Source organism: Pestalotiopsis fici (genome assembly GCF_000516985.1).
Source record: "Pestalotiopsis fici W106-1 unplaced genomic scaffold PFICI_Scf_12, whole genome shotgun sequence".
Lineage (NCBI taxonomy): Eukaryota > Fungi > Ascomycota > Sordariomycetes > Amphisphaeriales > Sporocadaceae > Pestalotiopsis > Pestalotiopsis fici.
The window spans coordinates 1,627,309-1,651,618 of record NW_006917102.1 but is presented as its reverse complement, the minus strand read 5'-3'; the positions used below and the strand labels follow the sequence as shown (position 1 = coordinate 1,651,618).

General features: G+C 49.0%; 9 protein-coding genes across 9 annotated transcripts in view; 5 read left to right on the top strand and 4 right to left on the bottom strand.

Annotated features, from left to right (window-relative positions):
• Positions 1–144: 144 nt before the first annotated feature.
• On the bottom strand, positions 145–1,312 carry PFICI_14240 (uncharacterized protein; the record flags this gene model as incomplete). The annotated part of the gene is made up of 4 exons (XM_007842821.1): positions 145–238; positions 286–630; positions 704–1,121; positions 1,246–1,312. The coding sequence occupies 4 exons, from the start codon at positions 1,310–1,312 to the stop codon at positions 145–147; spliced, it is 924 nt and encodes a 307-aa protein (XP_007841012.1).
• Positions 1,313–2,836: 1,524 nt separating this feature from the next.
• On the top strand, positions 2,837–4,921 carry PFICI_14239 (uncharacterized protein; the record flags this gene model as incomplete). Its single annotated transcript, XM_007842820.1, has 3 exons — positions 2,837–3,357; positions 3,421–4,446; positions 4,516–4,921. 3 exons carry the CDS (start codon positions 2,837–2,839, stop codon positions 4,919–4,921), a joined length of 1,953 nt encoding a protein of 650 aa, XP_007841011.1.
• Positions 4,922–5,618: 697 nt separating this feature from the next.
• On the top strand, positions 5,619–6,101 carry PFICI_14238 (uncharacterized protein; the record flags this gene model as incomplete). The annotated part of the gene is made up of 1 exon (XM_007842819.1): positions 5,619–6,101. The coding sequence occupies one exon, from the start codon at positions 5,619–5,621 to the stop codon at positions 6,099–6,101; it is 483 nt and encodes a 160-aa protein (XP_007841010.1).
• An 82-nt stretch (positions 6,102–6,183) lies between these two features.
• Positions 6,184–7,755, top strand: PFICI_14237 (uncharacterized protein; the record flags this gene model as incomplete). The annotated part of the gene is made up of 1 exon (XM_007842818.1): positions 6,184–7,755. One exon carries the CDS (start codon positions 6,184–6,186, stop codon positions 7,753–7,755), a length of 1,572 nt encoding a protein of 523 aa, XP_007841009.1.
• Positions 7,756–8,473: 718 nt separating this feature from the next.
• PFICI_14236 (uncharacterized protein) lies at positions 8,474–10,109 on the top strand (the record flags this gene model as incomplete). Its single annotated transcript, XM_007842817.1, has 4 exons — positions 8,474–8,699; positions 8,856–8,962; positions 9,038–9,212; positions 9,271–10,109. 4 exons carry the CDS (start codon positions 8,474–8,476, stop codon positions 10,107–10,109), a joined length of 1,347 nt encoding a protein of 448 aa, XP_007841008.1.
• Positions 10,110–10,277: 168 nt separating this feature from the next.
• Positions 10,278–11,755, bottom strand: PFICI_14235 (uncharacterized protein; the record flags this gene model as incomplete). Its single annotated transcript, XM_007842816.1, has 2 exons — positions 10,278–11,434; positions 11,473–11,755. 2 exons carry the CDS (start codon positions 11,753–11,755, stop codon positions 10,278–10,280), a joined length of 1,440 nt encoding a protein of 479 aa, XP_007841007.1.
• A 692-nt stretch (positions 11,756–12,447) lies between these two features.
• Positions 12,448–19,610, top strand: PFICI_14234 (uncharacterized protein; the record flags this gene model as incomplete). Its single annotated transcript, XM_007842815.1, has 6 exons — positions 12,448–13,933; positions 13,994–15,433; positions 15,483–15,819; positions 15,885–16,539; positions 16,595–16,661; positions 16,747–19,610. 6 exons carry the CDS (start codon positions 12,448–12,450, stop codon positions 19,608–19,610), a joined length of 6,849 nt encoding a protein of 2,282 aa, XP_007841006.1.
• Positions 19,611–20,485: 875 nt separating this feature from the next.
• Positions 20,486–22,138, bottom strand: PFICI_14233 (uncharacterized protein; the record flags this gene model as incomplete). Its single annotated transcript, XM_007842814.1, has 1 exon — positions 20,486–22,138. The coding sequence occupies one exon, from the start codon at positions 22,136–22,138 to the stop codon at positions 20,486–20,488; it is 1,653 nt and encodes a 550-aa protein (XP_007841005.1).
• A 1,845-nt stretch (positions 22,139–23,983) lies between these two features.
• The window catches only part of PFICI_14232 (uncharacterized protein), a gene marked incomplete at both ends in the record, with an annotated part of 806 nt that continues 479 nt past the window's right edge, over positions 23,984–24,310 (bottom strand). Inside the window, one exon of the mRNA XM_007842813.1 lies at positions 23,984–24,271. Coding sequence (XP_007841004.1) covers positions 23,984–24,271 — 288 coding nt within the window. The remainder of the gene's footprint in view (positions 24,272–24,310) is intronic.

Genomic DNA, 24,310 nt, shown 5'->3' with positions numbered 1-24,310 from the left:
CATTTATAACATTCGAATTCGTCTCTCGTAGGTGGTAATGTCACTAAATCAGAAGCATGGTAGTTCAGGAGAGAGAAAAGAAAAGGCCCGTCGGCTAGAACAGACTAACCAAAAGAACCCTCTCTGAAAACCCCGATGGCCCGCTCATATATCGTCGGACCAACCCAAGAAATGTTGAAAACCTGCTTTGATGGTGGCTTTGGTGATAGCTGCTCCAAAACTGCCAAAATTACGAGAGCTTGTTTAGCAAGTCTGGTATAGGACAAGGAGTAGAAGGGTACGAACCTGTTACAGTAGCTGTAGTTGGACAACTCGTCGAACATGGCAGTCACCAGCACTGGGTCAATGCGACAGATGCTATCGAGTTTACAGACCAGAGCCCAGACCTGAACTGGCGTCAACTCATCGACCAGCTGCAGCCGCGTACTAGCTTGCAGTAAATTGTCTAGATCATGAGCTGCGATACGAGCACCTCCCGGCGAGGAAGGGGAGGTATACTCGTTGATGAGGCGCGTCGATAAATTATAAGCGTGGTTCGTCCCAAAGTTGTATGGTGCCTCTAGGTATCCCTCCCTTTGTGGTTCCATGACCATGGCATTCCGTAGGTGAGGGAGACAAGGCGTTTCCAGTCTATAACAGCCCCAGTCAGAACACAGACATCATTGTCGAGGAAATTTGAGTGCCTGGAATAAATTTTCCTTACCGAAGAATGCATTGTACTCCCATCTCAAGGCTAAGCAAGGTTTCATTGACTTCCACATCCTTCATCGCCGATAAGCTCTCACTTGCGACAGCCGACCCAGGAGAGAAAGCATCTGCCCATGACGGAGGCGGGGGAGGTTGGGTATCCTGTATGACACGATCATTGGTATTTGTCCGTGCCAGCTCCGGGGGAGCGTTTTCGGCGGCTTTGATGCAGCAAGCCGGCTCGGGTGATATCCGATACAGCTCATCCCATTGCACCACAATTGGCTCTGGGCTGGTTGTGGGGGGACTTGGTGTAGTCCTTGGTGAGTCTGATACTGGGGTTTTTGATTTGCTCTCTCGGAGCTGGGCTCGTGCTTTCTCTAATTCATCCTTGAGAGATAGTTCAACACCTCGAAGGCGAATAACCTCCTCCTCTAGAGCTTGAATGTAGCTCTGTGTCCGTTGGCGATGTTTGCTGCCGGGTGTGCGGGGTCAGCCCAGTAAAGAGCTCCAACGCGCCCAAACCAGCGGGAGCAGATGCATTAAAATGCCACTTACCGCTGAGCTTGTGCAATTTGTTCATTCCGGCTTTTCTTTGTTGGCTGAGGGTCAGATTCTGATCCATATCAATGCCCAGGCCTAATAGTTGGAGCGATTCCAATTTAGCCTACTCAGTTGTGTCGACAACCAGGTGTCCAAGTCTACACCTAGGAGGCGACTCGCTCGTTCCGATAGCGTCTCGCCAGACGCCGCAGTAGGCATTGCGAAGAGGGGAGGTAAACCTAGATAAATGTAGGCATAAACTCTACCCGTTTCTATATCAAGATTTCCGTTGTAATGCAGCAGTACTAGAAATGGCAGGGTTTGGCAAAGAGTCACAAGCGGCAATTCGAAAGACATGTCAAGAACTTGGTGTAGGTCGTTCGTCTGCATCGTAGCAAAATACCAATTGTGATAGGGCTGACCTGTAGCTCCCGAGCTGCTTGGCGCTACGACAGGCTGAGATGCCCCGCAACTCCAGGTCGCTGGTACTGTAAATTATAGCAGATATCTACCATCAAGCCACTTTCAGACCCAAGATAGACAACATGTAAAAACTCTCTTGAGATGCGCCAAGTCATTCGCCTTTTGGGCAAAGGCAATAGATCGGCAAATGTGGGAGCATGTTCATGTGCTGACAGAAGCCACATTCTTCACCAGGTCAACGAAATTAGACTCAAATAATCAAATGAAAATAATCACCGCATATGGATAACCACCGAAATGCTTGGGCAATAGAGGCAGATGTCTAAGCTTAGTATTTGTCAAGCTTCCAAAACATTTGGACAGCTCAACTAATTTGCGGGGAGCAGTGAGCCAAGACACGTGGGCGAAACCTAGATCCTAAATGCTGCTTGGGAAAAGTCAATATACCATCTAGAATCGCACACAGCCGCAGGATGGCGCCGCTAGCTTGAGAGTGGGTTTTCGCCCCCCAGAAAACACGTTCGAGGCGTCCTGCCAGACGTGACGAAACAGAGATGACTATGCTTCTTGCTACGCAATTGAGGAGATGCCAACACACGCGCTCAAATGGGGCCAACCGTTGAAATTCCAACACTCTCGCAAGGCCTTTTTAGACCAAGGATCATCAATTCGACGGCCAGCGTCCTGCTTTGAAGACGGCGATGCCCTGGCGCAAGGCGGCAGACGCCGCGGTAACTATCGCCAGTCTAGTTTCAGTATTAGCAAGACATGGCCGACCTATGGCGAGGCCTTTTGTTGGTAAACCTGTTGTATTGCAATGGTTGAGTGCTACAAGTAAATTTGACCATCACGGACGATTGCAACCTTGAACTGTTTGCGTATTCCATTGGATCCTGTGCTCCAGCTCGTCGCGCTTGTGAAGCCTAGATAAACACCTAAAATCACATGAAATGCCCATGCTACCCTCATCTACCACAGCTATGAGGAGGTTACCACGAGGGTTGCGCTAATGAATAGAAGTTTACAGCCGAAGGCTTATGACTTATGTGTAAAAACGCCAAGACGCCAACTGGGAATGGAAAATAACATATGAATGCTGAAAGATCCTGTGGGAAACCGGGCTTGTCTCATCCCCTTTTATTCATCATAGCATTTTACAACTAATACTGATGCAAAGACCATGATGCCGACTAACAAGAATCCGTGGGCTCCTACGTCGTATAAGCCATTGCGACGAGCATCGGACAGCACATTGAGACGAGAATCAGACAGCACATTGATTGAGGAGATCGACGAATTCACAGAATATCTAGCCAAACCCCTGTCCCCTACCCCTGCCCCATCCAAGGGAATCCATTGGCGAGCTCCCACACTGATGGTAGTATGCTTTCTATCCGGCACAAGTTTTGCTCTTATTCACCACTTCTACTACTCCTATCTGACAGGACAGCAAGTCCCGCCACCAAACATACAGGAGTGGCCAATCAGATTGGGTAGCGGATTGGCGTTCTTGACCAAGAGCACTTTCACCGCAGCAGTCGGGACTGCGTACACCCAACATATTTATACAGTCTTTAGAAAACGATCTCTGAGTGTTCGAGGTATAGATTCAGCCTTTGCCGCCGCTAACAGTATCATCAAACTGGTGAGCTGGGAGCTGTTTAGCAAAGTCAAGGCAGGATTCTTGCTTGGGCTTATTGCATGGTATGTGGCAGTTCCCTTGACAAGTTTGAACAATCGGTTGACTGAAGACGTCATGCAATGAAGGTCAATTCCTCTGGCCATGACCATTCCCCCGGCCACGCTTTCGGTTGTTCCCAAAAGCGAAACTCGTCTTTATGACATTAACGCACCAACCCTGAATCTCTCTGGATACCATTTGGCCGCGACATCCTTGGATCCCAACAAGAATGGCGAGGTCTCACCAGCCACTCAACGGCTGTTCACCGCAACTTATTCAGGTGCTGCGGTGCTCTCAATGCCGGCTCTTGTCAACAGCACCCCCAATGCAGCCTACAACTCAAAGTTTCTGGGGCCTCTTATCACTTGCGGGAGTCTGAACAGCAGTGAGTCTGGCATCATGGGAAAAATTGTTCACCATACATCCAATTGGTATCAGTCACTGATAAATTCATCCAACGCCGGTAACGTCAAATATCTTCTCTTCAGACCCCACGAACATTTCATGGACGGTGCTGGAAATCCCAATGAGACGTTTGACTATGGCACTTTTATCAGTGGCATTGTAAGCACCACGCCCAGTGAAGCCAGTGACGCGGCAGGACCTCAAGTCGACAGATTCTGGGTCTACTCTGACCATGGGAGTTGGGCATGCCGCACTTGGAATGCCACATTCCGCGGTACATTTACAACCCACATGCAAAAACAAGAGATCACAGTCCACAAATCCAACACGACCTTGGCACCGCTGGGAGATTACAGCCAGAACTGGTCTGATTCTCACTCAAGAACCGCCTACGAGATGATTATCCACCTGATCTTTAGTCTCCTGGAAGGCGCCATTGTCCACGATCTTCGACCCGACCCTAACCCCAAAGTCAATGCAGTTCCCACTGTCTTCAAAACGGATATTTTAAAGACGGGCATGATTGGTGCTTTGAATTTGACCACGCCGCAGGTCACGGGGACGTTAAAGATGGGAAGACAAGCTCCGGGCAAACCCATCGTAACTGAGGAGGACCAAGCTCTTTCTCAGGGAATGAGCCTAGGCGACTTGATTGAGCAATTGTCAAGGAACATCACCTTGAGCTTCTTTAGTGACAAACAATTCTGGTGAGTCGCCGACCAATGAGACAATACACCCATGATTCGCCCGCTAACCACCTTGACTACGCGATCTAGGTCCTTGGAAGGCCAGGGATACAACACGACTGTCATCGCTCCCTTTAGGCACAACGTGTATTGGTACAACCCGAGAAATCTACTCATCGCCTATGGCTTCGCCTTTGGCTTCACCCTGTTTAGCGTAGCCATTGGTGCTCGCGCATTCTTTATCAATGGTGTTAGTCACAGCACCAATTTCTCGGCTGTGCTGCAGAACACGAGGAACCCAACGCTCGACGAGCTCGCTCGTGGGAACGGCATGGGATGTAAGCCACTGGACAAGACGTTGAAAACGACAAAGTTGCGCTTTGGGATCCTTGCGACGTCGATGGAACGGGGCAAGATGGGTGTTGATGGCCCTGTGCAAATAGGATTCGGTAAGCCGGATGAGATCATCCCTCTGGACAGGAAGAAACGCAGATAGTCTGTGCGAACTGTTTTGGGAACCCCTGGGTTATAAGTCTGCTTCTGAGGAGGGATGGAGCTTGTGATTATCGTGTGGATTGTGTACCCAGTGTGCACTCGTCTATGTCCAAGCAGCCCGCCAGGCTGAACGTCATCATCACGCGACTTTGACTTGAGAGATCGGGACAATCAGAAATAAAGCGCAACAAGCAGTCTTCCAAATGTACATGTCCTTGCTCTAGTATCTGAACGAGGCTCGTTGAAAGTATTGCGACGTTTAACAAAGTAGATACATACCGGTCGAGGTCCGTTGGTTAGTGTTGGCAGGCGCGAACCTAGTGCTGAAGACGGGCAAAAGCAACAACGACGCCAGCTGCAGCTAAACCTTTTCTCTTGAGCATCAACATCAACACACACCTTGTTGTTCTAGGAATTGTTGCAAGATCGGCATCCAGTAAGTGTTTGTTAGTAGTAGTGCACCTAGTGTCTCGGAAGTTCGGAGATCTTGGATGACCGAACCGCCCAAATGACGGATCGAACAGCCGAACGGCCGAACAACCGAGCGGCCTTTCGAATGACCGAATAGCCGAAGCATGCAACCAAAAACTTACATCCAAAGGCCGCTGCCAATGTGTCGAGGACGACATCCACCGTCCTCCGGATCCTCATAGCAGCCACAATAGCGAGAGCTATCGGACCCCAACTGTGGTTGTGAGATGGCCGATGCGACTGTCCTTGGAGGGTCCGAGACTCCACAGCCTCCACCACGTGCTGGTGGTGCGAGGCGCTACAACGTCGAGCGCTCATGCATCCGATGCCATCAGAAGAAAATCCGTTGCGATAAGTCAATTCCATGTTCCACCTGCGTCAAGTCTGGTAACGTGGAATCGTGTCGTTATCCGGGGCCAGAGCGTGCCAAGCGGCGGCCCCGGAAGGAAGCCTCCACGTCGCTTGTGGAACAAGTCGAAAGACTTGAACAGATTGTCTCGAATTCTCTCAAGCGAAAAAGGAATCACGATCAAGACGAACGACCCTCCAGAGTGCGATCGTCCTCTTTGGAGGGTAACTTAAGTCATCGGCATCCAAGCCACGGCCCGTCCAACTTTACCGGCCTGCTTGTCAAGGACGGCAATATGGTACGATATGTGAATGACCATGTACTCTCACATATCCTGGAAAAGGTACTGAACCTGACCTGAATTTCTGCAAATCATCCCTCAATGCTTTTCAGAACGAACATATTACTCATCGCGACGTTAGGAGGAGGAGATGCGCTCCGCCATGACCAGTCCGCAGAACTCTTCCAATGTGGATACTCCAGGTCCTGTACTTCAGCCGTTTTCTCTTTTACATCCTATCAGCCAAGCTGCATATGTTGACAACTTTGAGAGCCTACTCCCTACTCGCCGGCGTGCCATTCAGCTGTGGCAGACCTTTATTCTAAATGTCGATCCAATGTTCAAGATTCTTCATATACCGACTGTGCAGCCGATTGTGTACGCGGCCATTAACGAGCCTCATGATGTCAAGCCAGACCTGCGTGCTCTTTTGTTTGCGATTTATTTTTCGGCCCTCACTAGTACCTTGCGAGACGTTGCGAGCTGCTTGAATCAGGACCACGAAGCCGAGTTGGAGAGATTCAAGCGGGGCATCGAAATAAGCTTAAGCCAGGCAGACTTTCTGGATCAGCCCACTATGCAAGCTCTACAGGCGATGGCCATATTCATCGCTGCATTTCGGCGGTTTGGCTCTGGTCGTTCAATCTGGACTCTAAACGGCATGGTAATTCGGGCTGCACAGCTGATGGGCATTCATCGGGATGGAAAACTTTTCAATCTATCCCCTTTCGATCAAGAAATGCGACATCGCCTGTGGTGGAAGATCATCTCCACGGACAGCCGTACACTGGAGGATCAAGGCATGTGGACTACAGGCAATCGCTATCTGGGAGACGCTCGCTTGCCACTAAATATTGACGATCGAGACATGAGCCCCCAAACCACAAGTATGCCGCAGGAGCACATTGGGTTCGCCGAATCAACACCCCTCTTATCCATTTGTCATATTCATATAGCTGGAGAGGCAGTTGCTCAGCTTTTGTTGTGTGCCGATTTGGAGTCTTACTCAGAGAAACTCCCAGCTACACAGGAGGCAATTGACCGAACAAGAGCTGAGCTCGAGAAAAAGTTCTTTTCCAATCACAATCCTCATATCCCTATCCAGCGACTATTTAGTAACCTGACCAAAATGATACTTGACAAATTGGAATGGCAGTGCCAGGAACGACTGCTCCGCCATAAACAGAACAACGGCCGCGAAGACGCCAAGGGCGAGGCCAGAAATTACGACGCCGAGAGCGATGCGCTCTTTATTCGGGCGTGTGAACTTCTGGATGCAAGCTTGGAATTGGTTCTCGACGAGATCTATACAAGTTATACGTGGCATACCTCGAGCTATCCACCTTATGAACTGCTTACGTTCATACTGTGGAGGATGTATACGAGTTCGACACAGTCTTCAACGGATTGGGCTTGGCAGATCGTGTTACGCAGCTTTGCTAGTATCGAGGAGACCAGTATCATTCCAGACATGGGAACGAGATGGTCCATATTATGCAAGCTGAAGGAAAAGGTGGCTGGTCTACGAACGCATACTCAGAACAACTTACAATTTGTAGGCTCACCGGACCACAGCCCTCCACATGCAGGGTTAGAAAGAGAGGCTAGACAAGAGAATCATGATGCAGACGTGTCGCTGGAGGGAACAACATCTGACCTTGAAGATCCACTGTTTTCCATGGACTGGACCACGTTTCAACAAAGCTTGAATATGGACGGAATGTCCTGGCCGTAGCTATGATGTACACCCAATGCCCGAGTTCGCTGAGATAAGATTAAATAAACTTTGGTACAATATGAAAATGATGTGCCACACCGTGGCTGTGTAGTGTGGCACCCTTCGGGTTACACAACGGGAAGGGCTTTCTGAGCCTATTTGGATTCACACATTCTTTTCGTAGGTGTAGATCATCTTTGATTTTATTCTTCACTTGGATACTAGTCGTATGAGAAAACGAATAAAACTCTGCATCCGCTAGCAGTCTTGAACCGACGGCTCTAGTGACCGCCACTAAATAGCACATCCAAAAGTTGAGCGAGCAATGCATTCCTTCATTTCTTGAGGCGTAATTCGCCTGTTTCATAAATCCGAGGTACATATCCAAATGTAATCAAATGACGGTCCGCCAGTGAGAGTCGCCTCTTCGACAAGGGGGCTCGCGTATGTACATTCGGCCACGTGATGTAAATCCCCCGCTCGGCCATTCGCCAAAGACCGAGAGAAAATCCTCCCGGCATGAGAAAATAAAAAAGAGATGACAGGTCCTTTCAATTGTCAGCAACGGTATCTCAACATTTCGATCGCGAATAGATTTAGACATCACAGGAGTTCTCTATCAGTCTTTCCTTTTCAGACTCCTTTCCTATTCTGTTCCAATAGAGATCACCAATCTTCTCACTTTTTAACTTTATTTATATTTTTTTGTTCCTACTTTATTTGCCTAGCCTTCGCCATGTCGCATCTCAAGGATAAGGAGCCAGACTCTTCGCAGGATCAATCACAGCCTACAGGTTCAAACAAATTCGAGATAGACGACAATCGGGAAAACGCGACCGATTCTTCTGCAGCGGATGAGGCTGTTGGATGGAAAAGCCCCGCCCCGGATGGAGGCAGCAAAGCTTGGCTAACAGTCTTGGGAGTTTGGTGTGTCGCCTTTTGTAGTTTCGGCTGGATCAACAGTAAGTACAACGACCTTGTGGCGCAATTACTTGCTCTTTCCAAAGAAAAAAAAAAAGAAGAAAAAAAGAAAGCAAAAGATACATGAAAAGGAAATTCGATGGGCCGGTCTTCACGCAAATCATTTCTCGTCCTCCTGTGCTAAATCCCACGTGCAGGTATAGGTGTCTTCCAAGGTTACTATGAAAGCGTTTTGCTCAAGGATTATTCAGCTACTGCTGTTTCCTGGATTCCATCGCTCCAAATATTTTTCATGTTTTTCGGTGTAAGTAACTCTACCAAATGATCGAACAGCCACGCTCTTCAAGAAAGAAAGGCGAGACTAATACTATAGAGCTAGGGTCCTGTCGTGGGGCGCATATTCGACTTATCTGGGCCTCGATATATCCTTCTGGTCGGCTCATTTCTACATGTCTTTGGTCTTATGATGTGTTCCTTGTCTCACAGCTATTATCAAATCTTGCTCTCGCAGGGTGTCTGCAGTGCGATTGGTGTTGCTGCAATTTTCCAGCCTGGTGAGTGTCTCATAATTGCATCTTGATGGGTTATATACATGGACTAAATTTTCTTCAGCCATATCTTGTCTGCCAGCATGGTTTGACAAGAAGCGCGGTGCCGCCTTTGGGATTGCTGCCACCGGTTCCAGTATTGGCGGCATCATCTTTCCCATCATGGTGGCTAGGCTGATTCCTCAAGTCGGATTTCCTTGGACGATGCGGATTTGTGCGTTTCTGATACTCGGTCTTCTCATCATCGGAAACCTCACTGTTCGTGCACGCTTCCCTCCAAACCCCAAAACCATGTCCCGCAAGGATTTGCATGAGCCCTTTACCGACATCAAGTTCATCTTTATTTGTGTTGGTGTCCTATTTCTCACATTTGGCATCTTTATTCCCATCAACTACATCACGGTTGAAGCCTTGTCAAAGGGTGTCGCATCGAGCCTCGCACAGTATCTGATCGCAATCCTCAATGCTGGAAGTGTCATTGGCCGCTTGGGCTCCGGCGCGCTTTCGGACAAGGTTGGCGTGTACAACATCTTCATCTTTGTTTGTCTTCTGTCGGCCATTTTCATCCTGGCGCTCTGGATACCCGCATCTGGAATAGGCGCGCTGATTGCCTTTGCCGCCATCTTTGGATGCACTTCTGGCGCCTATGTCGCCTTGGCCACTCCAATCATCGCCAAGATCTCACCTCTGCCACAAATAGGATACAGGACTGGGCTATTGTATCTGTTCTCATCAATCGGTGGCTTGACGACCAACCCCATTGCTGGTGCAATTTTGGACAAGTGGAATGGATCGTACACCGGGATGAAGATCTTTTCTGGTGTCTTGCTACTGGTGGGTACAGCTTGCATATGCGTGACACGGCTCATGGCAACAAACGGCAAGGCCAATGCGATATTTTAACTTTTCGTGCGCGCCAAGGACGGATGATACTCCTAGACATGGACATGGGGCATGGACTGCAGAGACTTGGATAACAGTCTGATTTATTGTAATTAACATCTTCTCTCTTCACTAGAAATCTTTAATCCACAACAATGTAGGCCTTGCCAATGCATCCCTTCAGATCTCTCAGTACGCCTTGACTGTGTTACAGTGCCCGCAATATCCGCACACTGCCGAGCAAGCTGTGTAGTCCACACCTTCGTCGTCCCACAGGATAGCCTCGATGCTTGACTCATCAGACGCTGAAGTCTCACTGTCATCTTTCTCATTCAGGGTGAGCCATTTGTCTCGTACCGTCGGAGAAAGTGCACTACCAGCATCTGGAAGCTGGTGGCGGAATCGGAGGAGTCCCAAATGGTCCTTCATATGACAGACTTCAAATTTCCCCTGCTCGACTTCCTCGGCCGTGTCCATGATGCGACGAACGAGCGAGAGGAATCTTGAAATGGCATTCGAATTGACGCGTTCCCACTCCAAGACTTTGTCGCGAACGTTGTGTATCTTGACATCATTGAAGACCCCATCTTTGTGGTGTGCCAAGATGAACTTGTGAAGTTGGCTCAGCCAAAGCCGCGGTAGCTCTTGAGCGGTCGTATCTTGATCCCTTTTCCATTCTGATCTTGTCTTGAGATCAAAGATCTGCTGTTGGGGGATGCTGGCTCCTGCCTGTTTGATTTTGAGACTAATGTCGCCGGTATTGGCTGGCTGTACCTCGCTAACACCCACCGTATTGAAGGCAGACGTCAGAGCTGCAGCAGTAGACTGCGAAGGGTCAAGTACCTCGAGATGAGATGTGCGTTTCTCCGGACTGTTCGTGGTATCTGGAATATATCCGTCCGCCTCGAAACGGACAAGGCATTGGAGCCCGCCCAATGTGTATCGCAAAACTCGCTGATGTGATGTCGATGACTTGACATCTTGGTTCCACGTAGTATATGCTTCAGGAAAGGTATGGCCATGACCTCTGACACCCAAGATCTTTTCCGTTGGCGATCTTTCGCGGCGAACGAGAAAGACTGTGTTCCCAACTTTCTCCACGAGTATTCTGAAAGTCTTTTCTTCCCCACGAATGAACCGCAGAAGATTTCCAAGAGTGCTGCTGCAAGCGACAATATCGACTGCATTGCTTCCACATACCTGCGGGGACTCTTTCATCGCGGCTAGTATGGCCGGCTCGATCGGATGTGCTGGGTACCGGGCAGCATTGCGGTCACGAAGATAGTCGCCGCTATCCTGGGGCAATCGTTCAACTCTCGCGGGAGGTGACCATCGCGGCGGCATGCCTGCGTAGAAAATGTCAGCCACTTTGAGTAAATCGTACACATAAGTGTTGTGGACTTGCCTGGGATGAGCATTTCTGGGGCTCGCGCATTTGTCCAGTTCCAAGAAGCGACTACGCTGCAGTTTGTGATACGAGCGATCGACTTGTATCGTGTGATGTCTTTTGAAAATTCATGGGCATTGTATTCGTTGATCGAGGGGCCCAATGGTAGCTCGGGTAGGTCTTCAACTTCTTGCGGAGGAAAGCGGCCAAGTGTTCCACGTCGATACCCACGCCAGTTGGCACGCCCTCTTCGGGGGTATTGCTGTGAGGAGTAGTACATGGCTCGTGACTTGTCGAGTGAGGAACTCTGCAGGTGCGATACGGTTGGGATGCACTTCTCTGGGATTATCCAGGTGACTTGAAAAACATGAAACCAGAGAATGTGGCATATAGATATGGATATACCGTGCCATTCTAGCACAGTGCCCTTCCTGTCACGTGGTCTTCTTTGCATTCATTCACTTGATTTGGTCGATAAGAACTGTACATAATGCACGACTGAGCTGTTCGTGGTTTTGCAAAGGGTAGTGCGACAGGTGCGGGACAGGTTAAGAGAAGAAATTGATTGGCGCCCCTCGAGCTTCTTTCTCGACCCTCCCGTATTCATAGGTGTAGATAATCACTCTGGTATCTTTGATGGACTGTTCTACCATATTATAGGTCGGTGCGTCTCTCGTGGTCTAGGCATTGGTGCCTGTCTGGCCTCCAACATATGTTATGGTAGCTTCTGTCCGGCCTCCCGCATGCTGCAGGCTGCCCAATCGCTCCAAATGGCCAATGATGAGCCGCATAGACATTTCCAGTGCCTTTCAACAGAAACCCAGTCAAGCTTGATTTTCCGGCATAATTATTTGCTTTTTGCTTCCTTTCTTTTCGACATAGCTAAGACTTTTATAAGGTAGCTTCTTACCTAGACATGGGGAAGAGTCGTCTTGATAGCAATACTTGATCGCCAACTAAACGCAGCACATCATGGATATGCCAACGACCATTCAAGAAACCCGCGATGACAGTCGTGCGATACGCTTGCGCAAAGTCTTCAAGACCGTTCTTAGCGGTAAAAGAAGCATCGCAGATTCTGGCATCGCGAAGTTGTTCCTCGAAGCTGTCCGGAACCATGAGAACCCGAGCACTTGTATTGAAGAAATCTTGGCCAGCAAACATGGGCTGGCTGCAATACGATCGAGCGTCCGCGTTGATCTTTCTGTTCCCTTCCTTCAGGAATATACGTTGGGGCTCGTCCAGTATCTATCTCATCCCTCAATCCGAACATTATCTGATGGCCAATTTCTGTGGCAGATATTGTTGTCGATCGTGGAGCCTCCAACGGTGTGGAATGCATTGAACAATGTCTTCAAACAATTCGAGGAACATTGGCTAGAGCCTTTTGCTTGGATTGCACTGGAGCTTCTTTCTAATACCACTGATCAAGCTCCTGATGTTTGTGCAGATGTGCAACTCATTCTCGCTTCCGGCAGACTACAAAAGGCGGACTCACATGCTCTTCGTGATGTGGCTTACAAACTCCAGAAGCTCATCGTCACCAGAACTCAGCCTGAATCAAGTCCCAACGGGTACTCCCCTGGAGGAAGGCATGACAACGACTTTGCCGACTTCCGAAAGATAGAGATATACCCGACTGCTGACGAATTACTCTCCACTGAAAAGCCCTACTATCTGCGCTTGGACGAGGCTTTCCAAGCGGAACCATCGACCATTGCAAACATCCATCTCGACAATCAATTCCGCTTGATGAGAGAAGACATGCTCGCCGAAATCCGATATGATCTACAAGTCGCAACGGAGAAGAAGAAGGGGCGACGCCGAGCGCTAAACCTCGAAGGCCTCTTTCTTTCTGGAATTGATTGCGGAAATGAGCGCCGCGGAAAATTGGTTTCACTGATCCTTTCTTGTGAGAAAGGCATTGAGGACTTGAGAAAGATTCCACAAGCTCAACGACGCCAGTTCCTGATTGACAACAAGAACTACTTGAAACATCAGTCATTTGGCGCTCTCATGTGTGGCAATCAAATCCTCGGATTCGCCTTTCTCCAAAGAGAACTGGACCTACTCTGCAAAGAGGAGCCACAAATCTGTCTTCAGTTTACCAATCGCCAGAATCTGAAGACTGCGCTTCAGATGCTGCGGACTCCGGCAAACTTGCATTTCGTCGTCGTCGACACCCCGGTGTTCGCACATGAGCCTGTGCTAGAGGGTTTGAAGGCGCTTCGCGAATTGCCTCTGGGAGACGCACTCATTCGTCCTGCATCAACAGATATGCAAACGGAGATTTCTGTCGCACCCCAACTTCAGCAAGCTATAAGCAGACTCCAGTCCATGGAAACCGAGGGCTGCGTCATCAAGCTTGGTGCCAAGAATGTGCGAGTAGATCAATCTCAGATAAGCTCGTTCGTGGCTGCCATTAGCCAGAGAGTCTCTCGCATCCAAGGCCCTCCAGGTTTGTTACTTACCTTTCCTGTACTAGTAGATTTTGGCGCGAAACTCATCCGTTTCATAGGCACTGGGAAGTCGTTCGTGGGTTCGTGGATAGCAAAGACGTTATTCGACTGTTCCGACCTTCGCATCTTTGTCATAAGCTATACAAACCACGCGCTGGATCAGTTCCTGGAGGAACTACTCGATGTTGGAATTCCGGCTACGAAAATGGTCAGGCTTGGTTCCAAGTCAACCGATCGCACCGCAGGCCTGCTTCTGTCTCAGCAGAAAGACGTCTTTCAGCGGTCCAAAGATTCATGGCATATCATGGATGCTCTCAAGGTGGAAAAGTACGAGCTGGATGACAGACTGAAGGGCACATTCGAGACTTACAAGCAATTCACAGCTTCGTTCGAGGTTCTAATGGAGTACCTGGAGTTCTCTGAAGATTATGAGAAGTTTCACCGAGCTTTTCAGGTTCCCCGTGGCGAGCAAAGTTGGAAGAGAGTCGGCAAGAAAGGCAAAGAAATTCGGCCAGACTATCTTTTCTCTCGCTGGTTGGATGGAAAAAGTCCAGGTGTTTTCACCAACAATGTGGCAGCAGATTGTGAAGAGGTATGGGACATGCAGACGCCAAAGCGCAAAGCTATCCATGGCAAATGGATCCAAGACATCATGGAGGAGCAATCAGACGAAGTTGAGCAGGTTGCGCATGAGTTCAATTCCATACAAGAGAATTTGGACGACATGTACAACGAAAGGACCATCAACATTTTACGGTCTCGACGCCTAATTGGTTGTACAACTACTGCCGCAGCCATGTACAACAAGGTTATTCGAGCCGCTGAACCAGATGTTGTAATTGTTGAAGAGGCTGGCGAGATTCGCGAGGCACACATCTTGACCGCCTTGGCACCTTCGGTGAAACAGCTGATCTTGATTGGGGATCACAAACAACTGCGACCAAAGGTGGACAATTATGCCTTGACAGTTGAGAAAGGCGACGGCTACAATCTCAACATGTCCATGTTCGAGCGGATGATTCTTCAAGGTCATGGCTACACTACTCTGTCCAAACAACATCGAATGCACCCCGAGATATCGTGCTTACCTCGGGCGCTCACGTATCCCAGCCTCTTGGATGGACCGTTCACGTCAGAGCACCCCTTCATAAGGGGTCTCCAAGACAGAGTCATCTTTGTCGACCATGATCGACCTGAAACTGCAAGCGCTGTCCTAAGCGACAAACAGGACTCCAAGACAAGTTCGAGCAAACAAAATGATTTCGAGGCCCAAATGGTTCTCCGATTGGTAAGGTACCTTGCGCAACAGGGCTATGGTACGGACAAGATGGTGGTTCTCACACCGTACTTGGGTCAACTCCGCCTACTGCGAGACATATTGAAGCAAGAGAACGACCCCATTCTCAATGACCTTGACTCAGCACCATTGATACAAGCCGGTCTCCTGACCCAAGCAGCGTCCAAGGTTGGAAAACGTCCGCTTCGACTTTCAACCATTGGTAAGTTGCCCTAATATGATGGTCTTTTCTAGATAATTAACAATTGTAGATAACTATCAAGGTGAGGAAAGCGACATTACCATCATTTCTCTTACCCGAAGCAATGCACAAGGTGATATTGGATTCATGTCGGCACCAGAACGCCTCAATGTCATGATTACGAGAGCAAGAAATTGTCTCATCATGATCGGAAATGCGCGCACTTTTATGGACAGTAAGAAGGGCACGAAGACGTGGAATCCATTCTTTCAAATCCTCAAGGACCGGGAGCACCTATATGATGGGTTCCCAGTCAAATGTGAGCGTCACCCAGAGAAAAAGGCCATCCTGAGTGTGCCTGCATCCTTCGACACCCATTGTCCCAACGGTGGATGTGCGGAACCTTGGTAAGAATGCCTTGAAATACTGTGACTTTGTTCTTTGCGAGCACACTGCTGATAAAACGACATAGCGGCACGCAGTTATCTTGCAGACTCCACATTTGCCAGCGTCGTTGTCACCTAGTAACTGACCACACCAAAGTTGAGTGCACTCAGCTCTTGACGAAGACATGCAATAGGCAACATGAGATCCGTATTCCTTGTCACAAGTCCAAATCGTCTTGCTACAAATGTATCAGTGAGGATCGGGAAACAGAGAGACGTGCGAAGCGTGATCTTGACCTAGAACGCCGAAGGGCTTCACAACAAGCTGTTTACGCAAAGGAGTTTCAGGAGATCCAGGACGAGATTGACCACGAACGACGCACCATGAAGTACGCCGCAGAAGAGGAAACACAGAAATCCCAGCTTGAACAACAACGCCAACAACTGGCTGCCCTGAAAGAAACAGCCCAACGCAAGAAGGCCATGAAACAGACAGAACAAGCCCGAAAACTACTTGCAACAGAGAATGCAAAGAAAGCAGAAGTTGAGAAGACAAGGATGACGCAAAAAAAGTCTAGCGACATCACTACTGAGTGTTCAGACAGTGCCCAAGGGCAATGGGAGTACCTCAAACAGTCCGAAGGAGCCAAGATTAAATCTCTGGATCAATTAATCGAGATGATTGGTCTCGAAAAGGTCAAACTGCAGTTCCTGGACATCAAGGCTACGGTTGACACCAAGGTAGGCGAGCTAATGTAATCTTCATGGATTTGTGACTAAGAAATAATATTTGCAGATACGGCAGAATGTTGATTTCTCAAAACAGAGATATGGCTGCTCCTTTCTCGGAAACCCAGGTACAGGTGAGTTTCCCAAGACATGCCAACCATGAGGTCGTGCTTGATGTCTTCCTGAAGCGATTCGCAGCTGAGCAAACATTTGATACAGGGAAGACCACCGTTGCTAGACTGTACGCCGAATTCCTGGCCACACTAGGCGTCATTCCAAGTTCAATATTCGAAGAAACCAGTGGGTCGAAGCTTGCGAACATGGGGGTTGCTGGGTGTCAAAATCTGGTAGACACCATGCTCGAGAAAGGAGGCGGTGTGGTTTTTATTGACGAGGCATATCAATTGACCTCGGGTAATAGTCCTGGAGGTGGTGCTGTTGTCGATTATCTCCTTGCGGAGGTAGAGAACCTAATGGGCAAGATCGTTTTTCTCCTTGCTGGATACAAGAAGCAAATGGAGACCTTCTCTGCACACAATGCTGGAATTCCTAGTCGCTTTCCGATTGACATGGAATTCGTCGACTACACTGATGATGAGCTTCTCAAGATCCTCAATCTCAAGATCCACAAGGGATGGAATGGCGCAATGAAATGTGAAGAAGGCACTTTCGGCTTGTACTGCCGCATAGTCGCCAGGAGGATTGGACGTGGTCGCGGTCATGAAGGATTTGGAAATGCAAGAACCGTGGAGAACGTCCTCGACCAAATCTCCAGACGCCAGGCCACACGGATCTCCAAGGCACGACGCAACAAGCTCCAGCCGAATGATTTCCTATTGACCAAAGAAGATCTCATCGGCCCAGCTCCTTCAGAAGCCCTGTCGCATTCGCCAAGCTGGAAGAAATTGAGCGAAATGATCGGACTGGAGTCGGTCAAAGAGACTGTCAAAGTTCTGCTCGACAGTATTCAAATCAACTATCAGCGTGAACTTGCGGAGGAGCCTTTGGTGGAGTACACACTCAACAAGGTCTTCCTCGGGAATCCGGGAACAGGCAAAACAACGGTGGCCAAGCTGTATGGCGCAATACTTGCTGATCTGGGTCTCTTGTCTAATGGCGAAGTAGTGGTCAAGAATCCGTCGGACTTTATCGGTGCCGTCATTGGGGGATCCGAAAAGCAGACCAAAGGCATCCTTGCATCCACAATTGGCAAGGTACTCGTCATTGACGAAGCATATGGTTTGTATGCAGGCTCCTCCGGGCTGGGCGCGCGGAGTAATTCTTTCCAAACTGCCGTCATTGATACCATCGTTGCGGAGGTACAGTCAGTGCCTGGCGACGACAGGTGTGTTTTGCTTCTTGGGTATAAGGATCAGATGGAAGACATGTTCCACAATGTCAATCCAGGTCTCAGTCGCCGCTTTCCAATGTCAACAGCTTTCAACTTTGCGGATTTCAGTCAGGGTCAACTAGAACAGATCCTCAACATGAAACTCAAGCAGAGTGGTTTTCAGGCCACTGGAGAAGCAAAGAAAGTAGCGCTGGAGATGCTGGACCGCGCACGGAACCGCCCAAACTTCGGAAATGCTGGCGAGATTGACATCATTCTGAACGATACAAAGGCACGCCACCAGAAGCGATGTTCTTCTGGTCAGGCGGCATCTTCTCAAGTTTTCGAGGCGATTGATTTTGACGAAAACTTCAACCGGGCTGAGAATACCGAGACAAATGTTTCCAAGCTCTTCGAGGGAACAGTTGGCGCAGAGGAGATCATTTCCAAGCTCCAAGGCTACCAGGAAACTGTGCGCGACCTCAAGTCCTTGGAAATGGATCCAAAAGAGAGCATACCATTCAATTTCTTGTTCAAAGGTCCACCTGGAACGGGCAAAACAACCACCGCCAAAAAGATGGGCAAAGTCTTTTACGACATGGGCTTTCTCGCCACGGCGGAAGTTGTTGAGTGCTCTGCCAGCGATCTAGTCGCGCAGTACATTGGCCAGACGGGACCAAAAGTGCGGCAGTGTCTCGATAAGGCGCTTGGAAAGGTTCTCTTTGTGGACGAAGCTTACCGACTAGCCGAGGGTCATTTTGCACAAGAGGCAATAGACGAATTGGTCGACTCTGTCACCAAGGAGAAGTACTTCAAGAAGCTCATCATAATCCTGGCCGGCTACGACTCGGATATTGACCGTCTAATGACTGTCAACCAGGGGTTCACATCGCGATTCCCCGAAACGGTGTATTTTCGGAGCCTGAAAGAGGACGAGTGCGTTGCGCTACTAGGCAATGTGCTATCTGCGCGGCTGAAGAATCTGAAAACGAAGAACAATACTTTCGATTTCTCGATCCTTCTCACGCCGACGCCGGCATTCCGGGCGCGATTGGAAGACTTGTTCTTGAATCTCATCCTCCAATCAAGCTGGGCCAGTGCCAGAGACGTGAAAACACTGGCAATGGAGGTTTTCAAGAAGGTGATCAATCTGAAGAGTACCGGCACTGAGAGACGGTTTACACTCACAGAAGCAATTGTCATTGATGAGCTCCAGTCGATGTATCAAGAACGAGCAAAGCGCAATCTAGCGACCGCGTCTCGCTCTCGAAATCGGAACAATAATCTTCCAGCCTATCAACCTCGGCCAGATATCAGCAGTTCTGTTGCTAGAGACACGTCAGCCGGGATGCAGTCCAATGCCAAAGAGGACGGCCCGAGTCCGCCCTCGGACAATTCCAAGGATGCGCAAAAGTCAACAAAGAAGCAAGTGCCAAGACCTGACGGGCATCAAGCTACACGTGACGCCGGCGTGAGCGATGAGGTTTGGGCACAACTTCAAAAAGACGCCCAGGCCGCACGAGAGCGTATTGAAGAGACCAAGAGGCTCCGCATGGAATTACACACGACTTCGGAGGCCAATAGGGACAAGATTGTGAAAAGGCTTTTGGAAGAGGAGCGCAAACAAGCTGAAGAGCTCGCTATGAAAGAGAAGCTCAAGATGATGGGACTTTGTCCCATGGGATATGATTGGATCAAGCAGGCTACAGGATATCGATGCGCAGGGGGGTCGCACTTTATACCAGATCCGTAATCCGGCTGGTGCATCCAATGCCGGAATCAAGCATTATTGTGCACTGAGACTGAGACTGTGAGTGAGAGAGAGAGTGTGAATATTGTTTATAATATTTTCTGACTTCCAATGTTAAAAACATCCCATCCTTTTAGCCGTGAGATCGCAATAATACATTTGACTTGTTATCGCAAAGGGCCTTGCCCAAGCCCAAAATTCGTACTCATGCAAATGCAACCGAGCTGAGATCTCTGCATATTTCCAAAATAATAATATAGTTGTTACGGCCAGTTTAGTGCAACCCTTATCATCAGGTGATCTCGAAGAAACGAGAAGTTTTATTTTGTTCTAGTATTCCTGTAGCTTGATTACTTACTCTACATAATGCTACTTGGAATATAGTAAGTAAAGACTTGCCGATCAATCTCGCTTCACTCCGATAACACCGACCCGGTGCATTCCCATAACACACACTAGACAGACAAATATCATCCAGCCAAGAATAGCCCAAAAGGCGATCCTATACCCCTTCGGACTGGCTGACGTACGAGAATCCGTCCTTTCCCCTCACAATGCAGCTCGACTGACGCCGTGATGATAGCAGCGACTGAGTACATATCGTACCTGAGCTAACGTGTGTGAGGGGAATTTGAATAAGGAACGTCATCAGCTACGGTTGTGTGCAACAAGCATACTACATAAACAGCAGTGTAGACGTATTCATACGGCTCTCAACGCTTAGCTTGGAGAATCAAAACGAGCTTGAAAACGAATGGACGTAAAGATAAGACATATCTATCAATATATTATACGCTTTTCAACCTGATCAAGACGAATTATGGTCGTGGCAGAAAAAGCAAAACCCAAATGCTGCTTTTCCTATTTACTTACTTTATTTACACCTTTACACCATTGACTCGGTGAACTCCATTCGTACCGTTCACCCCGTTCACCCCGTTCACCCCGTTCACCCCGTTCACCCCGTTCACCCCGTTGGCGCTGTGCACCCCATGCACTCCGTTCACTCTGTTCACCCCGTTCACCCCATTGACACCGTTCTTGACAATCGGCTTGCGTTGTTTGGACTCGAAAGCGAATGCAACATCATCGCTCATGTAGCCATACCAAGAATCCTCCTCCTCGGAAAGCACTGGCCAATCAGGAGTCGGGTAGTTGAAGTCTATCTCAACGTTACCGCGCCAGTCATCAGCTGCCAGCTTCAGAAGTCCATCGAGAATAGCACATGTGGGAACATGAGATTCAAAATCGCTCTGAGTTGGTTTGTCGAGTAGCCACCTTTCGAACACGTCGCATTCGGCGGAATACGAATATGAGTTGCCATAGGGGCGCTCATAATGCTCGTGGCGAACAAATCCTTGGGTTCGCGCGAGTCGAGCATTGGCTCTTGTCACGACATGTGCGGCATTTAAGCCACGGAGGTCATTGTCGTCAAGGCGGGCATAGATGGGCTGCTTTGAAACGTTGGCAGAAATTGAGAAAACTGTACCAAGTCTAACGTCGACGTCGGTACAATGCATTCTGCCATTGATGTTGTACGGCACGTCTGGAAACGGGCCCCAGGAGCGTATACCAGGCGTGGTCTGTTCCAAGGAAATTGTCCCCAAGCACAGCACGCGGCCAGAGGAGCGGAACTTCATTGCAAACGACGCAACAATATCAGTTTCGCCATATTGATGGCCGTCTGGTAGCTTGGAAAACTCTGGACGGTACCCTGTCGTCTGCTTTTCGAGGTCGCCAGTCCTCATCTGCTGATCGTGGGGACCGGCTGTGAAGCCTTGCATAACGATGACAAACTCCTCGTTGGGAAAGAGCTTCTTGTTCATGAGAAGAAGGCAAGCCAGGTTATCAATGTAGTGATAGGCTCCGTGCATAAGCATGCCGTAGCCATACTTGTAAGGGTGGTCTTCTCTCGAACCAAACTCAGAAGGGAGATTCCATACACCCGAGGCAGTTTTGATGTGGACAGACGTGATAGGGTGCTGCAGACGATCCATCATCAAGGCCACTGGCTTCCGTACTTTCTCTTCATAGATCTCGTGCAGTCGACTAAGGCACAAGACTGCAGTACGTACGCCGGCATCGGCCGACGCTTTAGCAATATGGTGGACGCTTGGCATGAGAGCCTGGCGATTCATCACACCATTCTTCATTGGCAGTACAATTGGCTTTGTGACCAAGATGTCAAACCCCTTGGCTAATGCATAATTGATGTATGCACCATGAGACTGTGGCTCTGTCATGACAACCACCTTTCTCCTAACGCCGGGCTTAGTGAACATGTCCTGCCGTACGATCCATTCGATCCCCGAGTCGGGACCGTTTTGCAACACATGTTCGGGGATGTATGTGCATGTTGCAGGCTTGGTGGGCAATTTGGCGAGCCGGGCCTCGACTTGTTGCTGCTGAGACTCTCGGTCGATGACATGATAGCGACTCAAGTGGCCATCCGATACGGCGTTGTGTATGCACCTTGAGTACTTGTAACCGGCAACTGGGCCGAAACCGATAATGATAAGCTCCATAGTCATGGCAAGATGTTGTACAGGCGCTGATGCTGCAAAAGCAATGCAGACAATCCTCAGCTATCTAGGCTTAAATACAAGAACCAATGTATCTCGATAGGATTTCACCTCACGCAATCTGACGACAATCGTCGAAACGAAGTACCTGAATTTAGTGTCTCTTAGCGCTGATTGTAGGAATGCGAGTGGATATATCAAAAAATCAAGTATTGGTACATGTTGAAAAGGGTTGAGGTACCATTTGACCAAGAAGAGTGATACTGGTGATGGAGATACTCCCCATAATTAATCGTTATACCTATCACAATATCTGCATTACAGTAGGCGGCTGGCGGCTGACTCCTATGTACCGACTATCCTGACGATGAGGTGGCGCTTGACTATATCCACTTGTGGATATATAAATCAGAACATGCATACTATGTACTGCGTATGTATAGTGGTTGCGGGCAAAAGTTATCATTGCCTATTAAGTATCTTACAGGGCTTCTTGAAGCGTGGGGCCAGATTAGGTTCGCAGCCAAAACTGCACAGACTGCACAAGTCCGAGCAGCCACTCCCCCTTGTCTAGTCTACAGGGTGGAGATCTACTTCACACACAGCCAAGACTGACTGTGTACAATCACAGTATGACCCGGCTTCCGGCTCCCCCGACTTCCCCAACTCCCCGCTAGATATCTGGCAGGGGTAACATCAGGGTTGGTGTATAGGTGTTACTATGTACTGTGTATAGATGGATAAGTTGATCTGCTATTTTGGGCCCATTAAATTAACATCTCAGTACAAAGTACGAAACATGCCAGCCAAGCCAGCTAGTTTACAACACCGTGCCACATGCGCCGCATGCGCCGCGCATTGCTGCCGTTGCACACCGCAGTTTCAACCACCAAGAAAAGCTTCTGATAGGGTGCATCGGACCTACTCAGTAGCCTATCCGGTAGCCTATCGAGTAGCCGGGCAAATGATGTACCATGTACACCTCACTTCATCTGTACGTTGCTGAAGAGTTATCGGGATATTCCACTTATTTTCCCAAGTTCATCCTCGGTTGACAGTACATAGTAAGGATCGAGCATCCTCCAGTGGCAAGATTCTGGTACAGGCTAGAACCATGGGATCCAAAGGATCTACGCAACTATACATCCAATCCGAGTGAAACATCAAGAATCCATTGTATCGGTTAGTCAGACGAGTGTAATAAGCAAGCAATTATCTTCTTATCGATGATTGGGGCTTTCTCCGGCCCTACATAATTTGCCAAGAAACATCTACTTAGCATGGTTCATGTGCCAATGCACGAAGGGTTCTGTATTCATAAACCCAGCCACAAGCTGGTCCCCTGAACAAAACAAACCATACTGGATATGGTTAGCCGCATATTTGATGCCTACGACTTGATCATGTCATCTTGAACTATAGCTCTGCCATCAAAGACATTAAGCATCATATAATGCAACCTCTTTAGTTCTCAACTGTGGTATGGCTATCCCACGCCAAAGGCATGGCCTCGGAAAAGCCAAAGTGTACATAGATCTCAGATGCAGGCGATCAGTCTTGATTAATACATCACGACGAATAAGATCCAACTGATAGAAAGGCGCGTATGGTTTTAAAATGTATATTGCTATTCACAACGACAAAGACGCTACTGGTAACATGTACCCTCTCCACTGAATATATATCCCCCTTTTCACTGTATTCATCGCGCCGCACCACGCTAGGAATAGGTTTCTTGGAGTAACACCCTTAAACTTTGTAATTGTTAGCACCTATTAACAAAAACCTGGAGTGGTTGATACGATACTTACATCAAACGGGATTTTGAGCTGCTATCTGGTCTTGGAAACAAGCTTATGCGACAGTAGCGGCGTTAGCGGCATCGAAGCCGACGCAGCGAGCCAGGACCTTGCCATCGGCACCGACGGTGGCGCATGAACCACCGTCGAGTTCAGCACGGCGGGCGACAGTAGCGGCACTGGCGGCATCAAAGCCAACGCAGCGGGCCAAAATCTTGCCCTCAGCATCGACAGTGGCGCAGGAACCACCATCCAGATCGGCACGGCGGGCCAAGGCGGCAATGGCAGTGACAGTAGCAGCGTTGGAGGCATCAAAACCAACGCAGCGAGCCAGAATCTTGCCCTCAGCGTCAACGGTAGCGCAAGAGCCACCATCGAGGTC